Source organism: Gallinula chloropus (assembly GCF_964237585.1).
Source record: "Gallinula chloropus genome assembly, chromosome: 12".
NCBI lineage: Eukaryota > Metazoa > Chordata > Aves > Gruiformes > Rallidae > Gallinula > Gallinula chloropus.
In genome coordinates, this window is record NC_140097.1 from 17,830,880 (window position 1) to 17,847,321 (window position 16,442).

General features: G+C 39.6%; 1 protein-coding gene across 1 annotated transcript in view; it reads right to left on the reverse strand.

The window, feature by feature from the left end:
- Positions 1-16,442, reverse strand: part of SYN2 (synapsin II) — a gene marked incomplete at both ends in the record, with an annotated part of 173,562 nt that overhangs the window by 20,864 nt on the left and 136,256 nt on the right. The window contains 2 exons of the mRNA XM_084269425.1: positions 10,187-10,289; positions 14,388-14,462. Of these exons, the coding sequence (XP_084125551.1) occupies positions 10,187-10,289; positions 14,388-14,462 (178 nt within the window). The remainder of the gene's footprint in view (positions 1-10,186; positions 10,290-14,387; positions 14,463-16,442) is intronic.

The window sequence follows — 16,442 nt, forward strand, 5'->3', positions numbered from 1 at the left end:
ATAAGCTCCACTGGAAATAACAATTCCTAAACTTGAGGATTTTCAAAATACTGTAAGCACCACAGAAATTCTTACTGAGGCTGACAAACACGACTGTGTTCTAGTAATGAGGCAGCTCTGAAGCCCCAAAGAGCATTTACATTATCCTTGTATTTATTCATTTACAAGAGGCACTGACTCTGTGTATAGGCAACCAAGATGTTTGCAACATTTTTTCTGGGAATTTCAAATCTATGATCGTCTCCTCTTAGCTTCCTCACATCTAAAATCCATTAAAATAACCCCAAAGTACACAATGAAATAATAATTGGAGTCCAGAAGAAATATTTCCTAGGAAATGAATTTTTTTCCACTTGAGCCAGATAAACAGCACTTCAGAAATGCTTAATAATCGCACAGAAAGTTTCTATAAAACTTACCATATTTTTAAATAAACACATTTTTAAATGAAACATAATCAATGGCTTCAATTAACAAAATACTGAACTAATATGAGTTGGTATTCCTGAATGGGAAAAATGTAGCCCAGCTAGTTGTGTAGCTACTGAACTAGTGGATTTACTCCACTGAGTTACTGGTATTTCTTAGAACTGTTGTGACGCTCAAAGATCCACTTCCTTTTATCATGAGCTACTTCTTGCAGGAGTAATATGCATGATGCCTGGAGGAAGGAGGCAACACATGTGCCAGATACCCTGACCAGGGCTTTACAGTGTTAATAATGATGGAAAGTTGGAATGTCTTGATGTCAACGTGAAAGACATTGTATATCTGGTTGTACACTGCAACATGTCTGATCTTGAGAGAGGGAGTTATGTCTGTGGTCTAAAACTCTGCCCCCCTCAAAGGAAGCATTAATGACAGATACTTTTGAAAATAATATTGTCCCTTTCCCTCCCAGGTGTATATTAACCCCTGCTCTTACCCAGCCCCAGAAGCAAGAGCTGTTTGTTTCACAAGTGTGCAATGGAAACGTCACATTATTTACCATCTGCCTACATTAAAACAAAATAAATTTGGAGTGACTGTGAAACAAATTGCCTAAAAGTAGATCCTGCCAAAGGATGAGACAGGAGTTCTGGGTTCCGACTGAATCTCTATTTTTAAATACTTGTATAACTGCAAAGAAACAGATCATTTTTCTTTAGAAGATATTGCCATGTTGTTTACCAGAACATGTGGGAAAAGTATAATTCTATGGCTGAGGATTAAAATACCAGAAGCCTTGAGGTATTGCTCAAAACTTCACGTCCACTTCAGTAGAGAAGATCTTCCATTTCTCGAAGACAATATTTTCAAGCATATTCACATACTGAGGCAGATTAAAACACACATGACATTAAAAACCATGACCATTTGCCCTTGACTATCTCCTCTCACTTGGGCAGATTTTGATGTCATTAAACCCCCTTTTGTTTGTTGAACAAATATTGTTGGTCAAAGATAAGGTGAACCTAACACTGAACAAGTACTAATGAGGTGAGGCTGATCTTCAGATGAAGTCCCAAATGATGATAAACTATAATGTGTTCTGGTGCTTTCCTGAACTACAGGTAGTAGCCGAAGGGGGGAAAAGAGAAAGGAAGGCATCAGATTATCAAGAAAAGTAATGATGACAAAAGTGAAATGTCGCTAAATAGCTGAGTGAGTAGAAGTTCACCACAGCTGAAAAGCGTAAGAGCTGCAGGGTGCTGCTGAGTAACACCAGATGGGACTTGTGAGGCCAAGGGGGTGGGCAGCAGTGAGGGCTGGCAGGAGGCTGATGGGGCTCCTACCACCTGCATTACTGAGAGGGTCCTGAGCACCACATCTATGCCCAGTTTTGCTGGTGGCTGCTAACCTTCCCTCTCTGTGTTACTGCTGTGGTGGCCCTCAAGAAGACAACACTTCTGCCATTCCTTGGCAAAGAAGCTACGATCAAGGTGAGCACTTTACCAGGTGAGTTTTATTCTTGTTTTCTTTTTTCCTTTCAGAGAATGCAGTCTATTTTCCTTCCTAGTAAATGGCAGTTATCAGCAATGTTTTTACATAAATGTATCCTAAGACTTAAAAATATTTTGAGTAATGCTAACAGTTTTTAAAACCCGTGAATGACTAACAGGAATGCCATGCTGGCATTTCCCCCACGTTAGAGGACTTGACAATTTAAACATACACAAGCATCCTGTTTATAAATAGTCCATTTACAGTCTGTACTAGTTTTAAAATATCATTTAAACACAGCCATTGTTTTTTTTTTTTCAGTAGCTAGTTCAGCTATTTAAAATATTGGAGTTTCCCAGTAAGAGGAAAAAGACATCTGTAATTCATCGAGTCACTTCTGCAGATGCCAGTAAAAACATGGGTCACTGTGAATTACCATCACTTAATTCACAATTCTTCTATCTTTAATTCATATGCATTTCAGTAACCAATTCTATGGGATGAATTTCTCTTATCAGCCAAAAAACATGTTCTGAAATGCACTTAACATGTCTTTAAGTTAAGCTATAAGAGACCTAGTGTCTGTAGTAGCAGCAGCACCAGAAACTAGTTGAAGTCAACACAGTTACTGTGATAAAACAAAACACTGACCTCTCAGTGATACGACCTTTCAGAGGCTAATCTAGTCTGTGCCCTCTGCTGCTTGTGTGGGTAAGGGCAATATTCGAAATGTGGGCTGCAAGATGGCAAGGAAGAGAAGAGGAGGGAAGGGAAGGGAAGGAGAAAGGGAAATGCTAAGTCCAATGAATGTGGAAGGAAATGGGACAGGATTAATAAAGGAGCCAGTGCAATTATATTAGTGATTGCAAAGGGATCATCATGTTTGAAGCAGCAACTACTCTGACTGCCACTGTCCAGACACAGTTCTCCATTACGTAAGATGTTTGCCACCAAAGGATGAGGAAAGATCTCTTGCTTCAAGCTTTATGAAGAGTCAGCCCAGATGGTGCTGGGAAAGAGGGTTGTGGAGGTTACAGGAAGGGCAAAGGCCAAGAACTCTGTTGATACAGCAGAAGAAAAACGTGCTGAAATACAAGAGGAGTATGAAGGAATGGACAGAGGGCTTGCAAGTCATGAGTGCCCAAGGAGTCTGAAAGAATAATATGTGGATTTCCATGGAAAAAGACCTATGAATGAGAGGAGAAGATACAACAATTGGTAAGTGCTCAGGGAGGAGGAATTTCATTGCGAATCAGGATAATTTCAATGGTCTGTGCTCAAGAGTGTGAAGACTGAGAAAAAACATTTACTTTGGTCTGTGAATAAGAAAAGCCAGTCTGTGTTGTTGCTTTAGTATGAATGTGTTAATTCTTCTGCGTTGTTTTTGTGGGACCTGGATGTCCTCAATTATGGGGAAAATTTTGACTGTAAGGGCAGAGGCTGATACAGATTTTTATTTAAGTGTTCGAAGCATGGGGAAAGTAAATGGCCTTAAGAAAAACTAATAGTTTGAGGAGGTCATTTAAGACTAAACAGGACGAAAGAAGAGACATGATTTCTGAGAAGAAAGGGAGTGACTGGATGTGAAGTAATCACGGGGATTTCCCTGAGGTCTCTATACCAGATGCAGGAATAATTTGCAATTGGAATTGTAACCACACCTGAGAAGGCGGCAAGGGCAGCACAGCAGAGAGTCGGTGGTGATGTCTGGGAAGCTTTTACAGCCCCTCCTACAGTGGGTGAATAACAGCATTTGCAGAAAGAGAGAGAACAGCTGGAAAGGTGAATCAAGCATTCCGAGATGAAGGATTCAGACCCTACAGACAAATGTATATGGTCTTGTTTTAATCTGGAAGGAAAACAAGCCATACAAATGATTCCTATGTCCAATCAAACTCAATGGATGAAGCTGAATTTGTATGTAGCAAGCTCAAGCAAATATAGTAATTAAAAAAAAGTGTAAATATATCCAGAAAATTCAATTAATAAATCTGAGAAAAAATCAAGCACTTTGAAGAGACTGGTTTAATCTATAAAATAACAATCAAGTTAACATCACAATGAATTTTACCTGTGTTCACTGTCTTATTAATAAAGTATAGTTCATTGTGAACAAACAAAAGAATTAAGATAGTCACATGTAAAAAGCATTGTTGCTAATTAAAAAAGTTACAGGTATTTTGATGATACAGTAAACATAAATATCATGGAAATAATATTAGTGAATCGTTTTTTAGGATGGAAACCAAAATATTGATGTTATTCGTGCAGGTTAATAATTATTGCTCCAAACAAAAGAAAACTAGTGCCCTACCAAAACAAATTTGCTCCCTTCATTAACTACATCACTACATTCACTTTGCTTTTTTTTTGTCTAAAATAACAGCTGATGGCATTATTTCTAGAATTACTTCCAAAATAAAGAAAAAAAAAGGCCCAGAAGAGTTCATTGAATAAAATGAATTATTTCTACCACATGAAACACACATATGGAGGAATATATTAATGATTTCAGCAGTAATGCATCAGAAAATTCTTAATCAAAAAGGTTATTTTTCTACAATTGTATCTTCTTAGCTATTTCTTGTTAAGTTAATTTAAGTCTTAATAAGGAAATGTAAGAATGCTCCTTGTTTGGAAATATGAATCCTCACAGAAGAATTTGGTCTTAATTATAACGTACTTATATCACCAATGGCATCATTTTAGATTACTTAGTTTTCAAAACTTCTTACAGTATCACATCGTAAATGATGAGAGACTTCTGACTTTATCAACTCTAACAGCTGGCTTCAGTTCCCTCGCTGGCCTGAAGGGAGGATATTCTTTCATGGATGGAAAGCCATTTCAATATGTAAAAAAAATCATGGCCATTATTATTGCCACTCCTGCAATATACTCATGTGCCAAATCACACAGTTTAAAGTTATGTTTCTAGGGAGTTTTTAAAATCCTCATTATTACAGGAAATTTGTATCTGCAGTTTTGGCAAACTTCTCCCTCACTTTTTTCTTTTAGGATGGAGTCTGAGCAACTCTGAGTCAAGTCTGAGCCACAGCCGGCAACACAGCTCTGTCTGATTTGTAAACTAAATAGTAGAGCTGGCAGTTCCTAGCAAACACAGCCATAAGTAAAACACTGCACAGCTACTGCACGAGGTGCAGGCTTCTTCTGCCTTCACTCCCTTCCTTCATGTACTTTGGCCAATATTATTCAGGACAGTGAATATGGGAATATGGATGTCTGCAGAAGGCAGTGCTGGGGCTGTATCACTACATCTTATGTGGCACATAGGCTCGAGTTGGTGGTACACATCCTAGTCATTTGTTAGACTGCAGCACCTTCAGGAACACTGCCTATTCCAGCGAATTCTGCTGCTGAACTTCTTGTATTGGCTTACAGTGGATGAAAACACTCTGAAATCCAAACAGCTTGCAACTTTCTAGATTATAAACGACTGGGAAGCTAATTTTAATGTAGCTTAGGGTAAAAATAACTAAGTAGAAATAAGACACCTGCAGCAGCCACCCAAGATCTGGGAGACTGCCTGTGAGGCCACTTTAAAGGATTCTGTTACATTTGTTCTCTCTTACTGCATTCATCACCATGATATGAGCTGTGTTTAGTTTCCCAGAGGTTTGGTTTTCCAAGAATGAATCATGAAAAATAATATTCGTTGGAGTCAGAACCATGAGCAATGCTCACGTATCTGTTCCTTCTGGATTAAAATTGCAGGAGCATTAATTTGGAAAGGGAAAGATTACAAGTCCTTCTTCATTTAAGAAGTTGAAGTTTAATGGACCTTAGTTTGATGTCTTACTATATATATAGTAAGAATTGACCAGACAGTTAAAAATCTGTATATGTTGCAATGATGTGTTGCTAAAATTCTTGTTTCTACAGCTTGTTTCTGGCATCGTGATGCCTGGCAGCTGAGTATTCCAATGGAGGTGAAAAGGATAGACACTAAATGAAGAGCTAAGATTGTTACACTGAATAATAACTTCGTCTGCCTAATTAAGTATTAAAGTGATTCTTAATTAGTTCATTGCTTTCTAGTAGGAGTTTGGAGACAGTTCTTTGCAGTATAAAACTAAGAGACAAGAAGAACCAAAAGGTTCTTCTAGTGAAGATAGTTTTTTCCAGGGAACAACTTTTAGAAAACCACATTCTTACCTCTTACATCCCCCACCTACGAAAACTGCACAGAGCTTGCAGCTTCACAGAGAACAGAGGCTGTATTGTGTTTGAAGATTATGACCTCACTATTTTGTCCTTTGTGTCTTCAGACAAATCGGTCTGGATTTTCTTCCCGGAGATGCATAAGATATCCCTCAACTGCCTAGTAAGAAGGCATAAATGGACATCCTTTAAAATTCCCCATGGAACAGCAATTATAACAGTGTGGAAAGATGAATGGTAAACGAACTATATATTCTTTTTATAATGTTGGGGAAATACCAGTAGTACTGGCTTCAGCTTGTTCGAATGACTAGAAATCACTATGCTGGGTACAGAAACATGAACATTCCGATGCACAAATTAGCTGTGGGGAAACAACCCAAATCTATAAAAGGGACCCAAATCTAGTACCTAAAGCTATCAAATGTGAGAAGCTGTACTTGAGCTGCAACTTACTGCTTTTTATTCCATTGAGGTCTACTTGGCCAAAGAACATGTGTATCCCCTGAGGGAGACATCTACAGGGCGCTAACAGTAAATAAGATCTGAGTATTTGCAGACATTGTCTAGAACTGTACTTCAGTGTCACAGAAGAACCTTAATTTTTTTCTTTGATTTTAGTTCTCTGCTCTTTCTGTATTATTCCTGAAGTTGTTACTCTGCTTACACAGCAAGCACACTTTGCATAACTTGAATGAACTGTACTAGATCACACCCAAAGAATCACTCTGTAGAGGGGTTTTTACAGTAGTGCAGCTAGAACATTAGATTCACTTGTATGATTTATTGCTCCATGGTTTTGGGGAATAAAAGAAAGCAAAATGTTAAACCAAGGACTGACAAAATGACCACCATAAAGCAGTTGAATGGCTACAACTACAATACAATTATTGATGTAGGATAAAAAAGGAAAGGACAGTATGAAATTAATTAAGAACCTTCCAGAAATAGTAATATAAAAAGTAATTTATATGTTATATTTTCTAACATTAATTTAGATTGAATTTTTGTGAGCAGATTAGTTGTTACATGTAACACAAAACACTGTGGGCATTTTAAAGCTGCTGTTTTGGCTTATGGTTGTTCTAAAGCTCTGGCTGAACACCTTTGTCAAAAGATGCACTGCTATCCAAGTACTCACTCCTGTAAAAATGCTCTCCCAATCTTTTTTCAGAAAATCCATCTGAAGTTAACTTCTGTCTAGAGTGCTGATGAAGGGTCCTTTGGTAGAACCCCACCCTCACTCACATCCAGCTGGAAGCTGGCTGAACTCTGTGCCTTCTTTCCTACTAGGGGTTATGTTGGTTGAATGTTCAAACTGAAATATCAGGAAGAACAGATTTGCATACATTATTTCATTCATGAGGAAGTTTGTATGCTTCTTCTCAGATCCTGTCTGCAGTATTCAAGTGCCAGCAGTACAGAAGCAGTTTTTTAGTAGGTATGCCAGTCATGATGAAACATGAGAGCATAGGTTGTATGGGACTGCAATTGGAGGGTAAATCCAGTATTTATGGGCTGATTGTCCTGCTCAACTACTGGTTCCTGATTGCAGTATGTACGTACTAGCTGCAATAGCACATTTATCTTACCACATTGAAAGTGCATAAAAGACAAACTTTTCCCTGTATTGGTGCAGACGTCTTGTACTCCTCGTTGTATCACAGAATTATAGTGCAATAACTGTTAAAATTATAGTGTAGTAACTGTTGATGTAAGCTGGCTTTTTGGTAGCAAGTGATCATAAGTTTTACAGATGTTGTTGGATGTGAACTTTGCAAACAATTCTACATTTCAATGTCTTACCCAGATTCTAAATATTGTTGCTGATGAGCACTGCCATCTTCCAAACAATTCAGCTGATTCTGTACAACGGCAAGAATTATTGCTTCTATCCACTCTTCTTTTAATTGCAACATCCATTACGTACAGTACTCAAAATGCTCCATAAACAGACCCTGATGTTGCCTGCAGTTCTCAGAATTCTGTTTGGTTCAAAGCATGGCAGTATCTGGCACAGAAAATCAGGGTATCTGTTCAGAAGTGGGAAGTGGGGTGCTCAGTTGGTCCAGGACATAATTTACACTGGCTATTTAATTTTTCAAGAAGCTGCTCCCCCATCTCCTACCCATCAGACCAACCAGGCCCAATGCAGGAATTAGCTTGTGGGTCTGACTGCAGCAGAAGCTGCTGGTGCTCACTGGCTTCACTCAGAAAGCAGAAAAGTTGTGCAATATCAAAACCATGGAAACAGTTGAGTTCAGGGAGTGAAAATGAAGCGCATCTAGTCTGGTGGGAGTGTCCTAGCTGAGGACTGCCACAGAAGTGACAACTGTTAAAATAAAGGAGACATCCTTCACTTCCATCAGGGCAGGAAAGGTCCAACACTTTTGGTATGGAAAAGCAGGATGAAAAGAAAGGGAATAAAAGAGATTGGTAGGAGGGACTAAGTAATGTGGGTTGATGCCAATCATTTCTCAGCTTTAGCTACAGTGTATAAGAAAAAAAACATTAATTTATGTCTGGAACCTCCAGTTCTTACAAGAATACAGTTGTTAAATGCAATCCTACTCTAGTGTTGTATCTTTTTACATGCAATCTTTCAGTTTTTAACTACTATCTTATGAGGTAAGATAACTAAGATCTTATGTCTTAAAATAATCTCTATTTCTTTTTTATAGTCAATAATTTTGTGGGCTCAAAATTTATTGGATTAAAGCCAGCCAAATCAGCATGAACTGCCTCCAATGTAACGAGTGAAGATAAATGGGGGTGTGTGGAAAATGTGCTCTGGGGGGCTATGGAACTGCAGAGTATCTCACAGAGCTTTAAAAGGCACACAGCACACAGAAGGTTGCCAAGGTCCAGTTACTGGAGAGGAGCTTACTTGTGCACAGCCATCAGTACCCTCCCAGTACGTGGCAATGGCTGATGTGCATCTGTGGTTACAGGATTACAGATTTAACAGGAACTCTGGGGTGTGATGGAGGGGAAGGACTGCACCACATGAAGGAGCAACAGAGGAGGCTTAGTATGGAATCCTAAATTTTATGCTACACTGAGTTTTGATGCAGTAAGACATGATGAATTCAGATTTGGACAGGCAGACTAAGGAGATATCTTCCTCAGCATTGCAGGAAGATTAGTTCTGTTTTGCTGAAGATTTAATGCTGCAAGATGCTCAGTTCTTTAAAGTGCTGTTGATTGATTTGGAAATTATTAGCAACTGCAATAGTGATAAATAAATTCGTGAAAAGTGAAGAAAATACCTCAAGGTGTTGAACATGGTGACAAGACAAAGATTTTTACTTGCACAAAGCTCTTCTGTTATAAATGGACACAAATAAGTCAAGAGGGTCAATCCATCATCTCCTGGTTATGCCTGTGCCTTAGAAAAAATTATTTTGCTTTACAAGTATTAACCTCTCTTACAGTGGAGAGACACTAAAGATCCTTGCTTATGTCCTGAATAAAATTCTAAGAACATGGAAGATGCTGAAGGAATCCTGAATTGTGTGACAGGCAAGCGATGACATCATGTTTTGTGGCTAGACAAAGGTATAGTTATCCACCATAAACTTAAGGCAGAAGATAAACTTAAACTTTTCAAAATAATCTACAGCAAAATCTTCCAATTCACGAAGAACCAGATCTTAAAAGTAACATTAGGGCTAGAAAAACGCAAAGTTGTTTCCACTTTGTTCTTAATTTCCCTTTCCATGTAAAGGTATAATTTTGCTGGGGTTCCCTTGGGATAGCGCTATCTATAAACCTTACAGGAAAAACTGGTAAGCCTGCTCAGGAAAGAAAATGGTAAGGGTTGGGAACATGTGACATCCACATTTGGTTTTGTTTTGCAGTTTGTGTACATTTCCTCACACACTAAAAGACATCACCATATATCTGGTTACCTTTTCCAGCAAGCGTTCCCACTAACTTGGACATGTGGCTTTGGATTGTGATTTAAACATTGCTCAGAAATACCCTGTCTTTCCTGAAAGGCAAACAAGGCAGTGCCTGACTCTCAGAAATGTTCTTTACTTGTGTGTTTGAATAGGTTAAAAAGAGTGGGATAGCTTACCTCAAAAATGTAATCTTTTCCATCCTTTCCATGCACAGCTTTGACAGCACAGATGTCCAAACCACCAAATATTTCAGAACAGGTGTCAACCCAAAGCTTGTACCTGTTTTAAAAAAACAATTTTTTCTGTGAGTATCTCCTCAGGCTTTTGTTTTTCCACAGGCTTAACTTATTAATGTATTTTATGTAACATTTCCTCTAAAGTCTGAAGTTTTACTAGGTGGTCAGTTTTATTGCATTCATAGTTCTCTGGGTAACAGCTCAGACATACTGGCCTGATTACTTTTCCCAGTAGTATCTCCAGAGAACTTGTGGCTCTGTATCCTGCCCTAGTATTATGCTGGATTCTGTCCCAGTTTGTATTGGTCCAAACAAGAGTCTGCTCTAAACTGTGAGTAACCTGAAGATAAGATATTTTGAAACACAAACTGCATTTAGTTTTATCCCACCCTGCCCTTCCAGCGCCCTTATGCTAGTACAGCTCGCTGGTTGTGTAATTCATGGCCCAACTCCACAGGAAGGGGATTTACCACCTGACCTGGTTTGTGGCTTTGGTGATGCCAAGAGGTTTTAGAAAGTAGGGAGTGGGGCTTCTGTTCCCCTGTGAAATTCAAACTTGTGCACCTGTAGACAGATTCTTGTCTATTATGCTTGGCAGTGTACTTAGTTAGGGTTGGGCTTTATTCTTTTATCAGGAAAACTAGAATGAGAGTGCCCCTCTTAAATTCTGGGCCCGGCTGTATTCCCAAGTAGCAATGCCATCTCTGTATGTACATCGCTTAGAAAAATCAAGACTCAGAAAAGAAAAGCCAAAAGAACCCTTAAGATGATGCAGGAGAAACAGATGTATGACACTACATAAATGCTACATAGCATGCTGACAAGGCTAATATTCTTCATGGAGGGTTATAGATGACTACAGGGAAAACAAGAGAACCATTAAGAATTCTGAGGAATTCTACAAGTCTGAAAAACCCCCTAGTGTTTCATACAGTCCTGAACATGAGACCTCCTCCATTCCATTTCTAACACTGTGGTAAGAAACATGGATGGAGGAATGGACAGTTTATCAATTCTACAGGCAGTAATGCAACTTGATTTTCTTGCATGAAGAGCTTTATCCATCCTATGAAGAGAGAAATGAAGGGAATGAAGTGAGACTTATTAGAAAAAGAGTGAGGCGATGCCTGTGATCGAGGGCAGAACTGTTAGTGACATAACAGGGAGCCAAAATACTTTGCTGAGAGCGTTCAGAGGTGATGGAAGATGTGTGTGTTTGCTCAATGGCAAGGATTGATTCACAGGACACAAAATGGCATTGAGAACTTTGATTAACTAATAGCATAGCTGTGCACAGGCACCAGTAGTTGATGAGACAATCGTGAAAGGTTAGATAGGCAGCAGTCACAGTCCCACCAGCTGAAGGATGAACTTTGCCTTAAAAACCCCTCGCAGCTCTAAAGCAGCCATTTACCACAGGCTTTTTCTCTTTCAGCTGGTTGGTATTTGAGCATAAATGACAGCGATTTCCTTTTACAGACCCTCTCCTGACGCAGCCTTAGAGCCATGATGATGGATTTGCCACATCATAGTATTACCCACTGCCAAAAAATGGATGTAATAAACATAGCGCTTGTCTTCACTGCAGGATCAAAGCTCCCATTGCTGGGCTGAGAGTCTTATTCACACATAAATATCTTCGCTGATGGCATCCTTTCCAAGTAAACTTATTAGGTCATATTCTCTGTATTTTCTTCTATCAAGTCTGTTCCAGTGGAAAAGTTTTCCTTTTAAGCAGAATACAACGAGTTTTACACAACTGTTTGAAAAAATCCTGATGGTAATATCTGAGCAACGAAAACAGTATTTTTCCTGTGAGAAACATGTTTTTTGTCCAAAAGGAGAAGTTTTTTTGGATGCCTGACAATTTCAACATCCGTGGATGCACTGACTTGCATGCCTGCTTGCATGCACTTGCTTACAAATAACTTTTCTTTGCTGTGAAATACCAACATGTATCTTAGAGAGTCACAGGGACAGCAAAACTTGTCTTTGACAGTAACTATCTGGACTTTATATGAAAAAACCCCAAAACATCCATCAGATCTATGAAAGTATTTTTAACAGTCCATCTTCTGCCAACAGACACTGAGCTGGAAAAATACAGTTACATTTGGAAAGAGAGGTGTTGGACGGACTAGCCTGCAGCATTTTAAACCCAAGGTTTGCACAGTAGGTTTGTTCAAGAGGTCATGGTTCTCATTTCCCCAAGCCAACATAGTGTGCAGCAGCTTTAGAACAGGCAGGTTAAATAAACTCTTGCTCCTCAGGTGTCTGTTTGCCATGAAACAGCGGGTGTGCCAGATGAGGTGTGCACAATGAACAGAGGAGTCTCTTCTTTGGGCCACTCTGGGGAGCGGTGCTTCTCTGAGACAGAGGCCTCACCAAGGATGTGTAACATTGAAACACGCTTGTTCTCTGCCTCCTCATTGTCCCTTCCTGTGCCACATTCTTCTCTGAACTTCCAGGTTAAGATTTATATTCACTTAACAGTGTCAGTTCAGGCACGGCTTTCAAAACACTTCTTAAATCCTGACGTGTTAGAAATGAAGCACACAGGCCTTGGGTTGGATCGGTTTTGGTATGCCATTAAACCACTTCAACTCCTCACAAACCTTCCATTTTCCTTTCTCTTCCTTGCTCTGCCTTGTGCCCTTCAGGGGCAATCAAACAGTGGCTGTGCAACACAAACCTCTCTGTTCTCAGAAGACATCACTCTCTTCTATGCTTTTCTCTTTACCAGCGTAACAGAAGTTTTGTTTTGTTGTCTTGTGTTTTTATAACGGGACAATACCTATTATGCTCTAATTATCTTACATTCAGGCATGGAAGCAGAAGCAAAGCACGTAGGGCCCTTACAGGGAGGGAGGGAGGCAAGGTAGCATTTCATACTCATTACCCACACTTGATATTGTTTAGTTTTCCTTACAGCAAGCTGAAGAGCTGGCGTTTCACAGGCTGTAATTACACACACCAAAGCACGATCGCTCCTTCCCCGCTTGGTGAGGCATAACCTCACTTTCTAAAGGAAGGTGGGAGGGGAATGAGAAAGAGAAAATAATGTGGCTCCACTCCATCCCCAGAGGGAAGATCAGCGAGGACACAGTCTAGACAGGGGTTGGACAGCAGGGACTTGTAATTCCCGTCTTACTTGTTCCCACCTTTCTCAGGGCAGGCAAAGGTTCAGTTCTTGTGCTTCCCTCAGCTAGTAAGAGGGAACAAGTTGTAGATTCCAGACCTTAAAAAAAAGCCCCACAACCAACTACTGTTGAACTTTAGAACACCTTTTAGATGACACTGTTATTATACAGAGTTTTCTCAGCTTCCACCCATAGCAACTTTTGGAGCTGAAAAAAATAATTCATAGCCATTGAGAAGCCTTGAGGGTTTGTTTTGCAGGGAAAAGTGGTCTACACGTTGTGGAGGAACTTGAAGCAAATGAGCAGCACTGACAGAAGAGTTCTGTAAATAGAAACCTGAGCTTCAAAATGATAGTGCAAGGAGAATATGTCTGACTGGACTGCAAAAAGCAACCAGTGTAAAGGGGGGAGAGGAAAACAAAAGCCCAGTAAACCAAAGTACAGATGGAACGATGACACGAGGGAAAGGAGCTTCAGGGTATCCCAGCATCTGGGTAAAAAGCCTCACAGTACATTTAGTGGAACTTTTAGCAGGACTGAAAGCAGAAAAAAGAAATACGATTTAAATAGGCAAAGTTAAGCCTAGACTGGTTGGTTATAAGAGATGATGTAGGAGAGAAATTTAAACACCGTGGCATGGGGTAAGACTGTTAGCTAAAGAAGGGCAAATGAACAAGCGGGTGGGGATAGGTTGAGTCTGAATAATGGAGTTTTCTGAAGGGAATTCCAGTCGTTTTCTAGGTGCAGGTAGGTATGGAGGAACCCAAGGGTGCACGGGAACACTTAAGGCTGATACTTAGTCTGGGGAGTGAACTCTGAGACAAGTGACAGGACACTCCTGGCTCATGTTCTTTCATCTAATTTAAAGTTTTTTTCTCAAATGAATGGGAGACATGCATTTACTCTGGATTGCACACCAACAATGTGATTTCAAAAAAACCAATTTCAAATAAAATTCCATTAATTTTTATTAATTACCTTGTACGTGAGACTCAACTTACTTATCTGACATAGCAATTTGTTCCAACATTGCAGAGCCAGTGTTTGTCTTCCAGTTTCCGGATATGGAAGTTCTCCTGAAAGGGGGAAGATATTACAAAGACAGCCAGTGGTTTTATATTTTCACTCTCTCTTGAACAACTCTGATTTTCACATGAATACTATAGCAGCATTTACACTTTTTTTCCATGCCTGACAGCTTATAAAAGAACACCTAAAATACAAAGAATTCAAACAGGCAGTAGTCAGTCACACTCATTTCACTGCAGGCATCTTAGGAAGTACGACTGTGTTGTGAAGTTTGTGTTCCCCATTTATTCATTTAAGACTTTTTTTTACAAACCAACCTACTACAATTAAGCTAAAGTGCCAGCAATAAGCTTTTAAGCTTTTATCACTTGCCTGGATCATACTATTACTGCACAGCCTAAGAACCTGAAGCTTCAGCTTCTTGTTTCAAATCCACTCCACTGCAGAATTAGGTCCCAATACTTGAAAATCAAGATCCCAAGCAATCTCAGATCTGGTTTAGAGCTGACTTTTGGTTTCTCCTTCAGTTTTCGCTCTTTGCTAGTTTCTTAATATAATCAAGACAGTTTATGTCAGGCTCAAGTCTACCATCTTTTATTTAATCTCTAAGAAAATAAAATCATATAAAGTTTTCTTCTCCTCAGACCTCAAGACTGAGAACATTACTGCTTTCTGAAATCTAAATGCTGTATTGGGAATTGGTTAAGGATACAAATTATGAAGTGTTTCCAGTTAGTAAAATAATAGAAACATCTGTAATGTATTAGAAGTATATTATGCAGCAGCTATAGCTTTCTCTTGATTTTTTTTATTAACCTAATTACGAGGGTCACCAGCAATTGTGGGGGAACGTTGACGTTTCTATTGGAGCCTCAGAAGTCAGCTGAGTTTTAGAGCATAAGGTTCTAGTAAGGTGCCATATTCTTTGTCAGTGTGGGAGAAACTAGTGAGAGGGGAAAGTATGTGCTGAGTGCTGTGTGTACAGTAACTGTGCCCAGCAGTAAGGCATGGTGAGTTCTTCACTTTTGAAAATGATATTGATTTGTATGTCTGTACTTTTTCATTACTACTCTACACACTGCTTTCTGCATCAGAGGGTTAATACTCCTCACAATGAAATTCCATCACAGACTTCCACAGGCATTCATTAGCACGTTCTATTGCAGCTGTCTTTTAGGAATCAAGATGTGACCATAGCAGGAAAAAAAAATTGTCCTGAAGACTTTTCACAAAGATCCTGATCCTCAGCTGCACTGATGCAGCCTCGGGACTACTGAGCAGGGGAGGGAAGGTGGTTTGCTCAAGCCATGCTTTCACTCCACAAGGTGAAAGGTCCCCTGCTGAACCTGAAGCAGGCTTACAACTGGATGCTTGTCTGGCTGTAATGGTGCTGTAGGGACCAGATGAGGACTGAGGAATGCTCTGGACACAGACCTAACTGGTGTAATCTCAGTAATTTGTGGGTTGGAGGTGTTGGTACTAGGTCTGTGACCACAGCTCCAAAACAACAGGGCTGTTCCATTAGACCACTGTTAAGTGATACAAAAGCACCTGACCAGACCACCTGGCACTTCAAACCTTAGATATGATTTCTGTATTTCCTCTACTGAAATATGTAGGCTTCCTACCCTTCTTGACTTATGTTCTGGTAATTGCTAAGGGTCTTTCACATCATTATTTCCTCCTCTTTTCCTAAATAATGACCAATATAGAAAACAACTCCGGACACTTCTGAGTGCTTCACACTTTGGCTTAACGTGTTTTCACTTGATTTGGTGTTTGCAAAGAAGGAAGAACTGTTATAAAAAGGAATTCTGATTAGTATAAACAACTCATAGAAACTTGAGCTTCTCCTTTTCAGACACCTTTCTGCTTTATGTAGCGCCATTTAAAGCACACAATCCAAACTGTCTGGACAGGGACTGGTAATCAGAACAATAAGCAGGAACCTCTCCTGGCAGTTCTTGGGTAGGCAGCAGCTCAGTGCTGGGATTCTGCAGCACTGCCTTCCTGTGGCTGGTGTACTC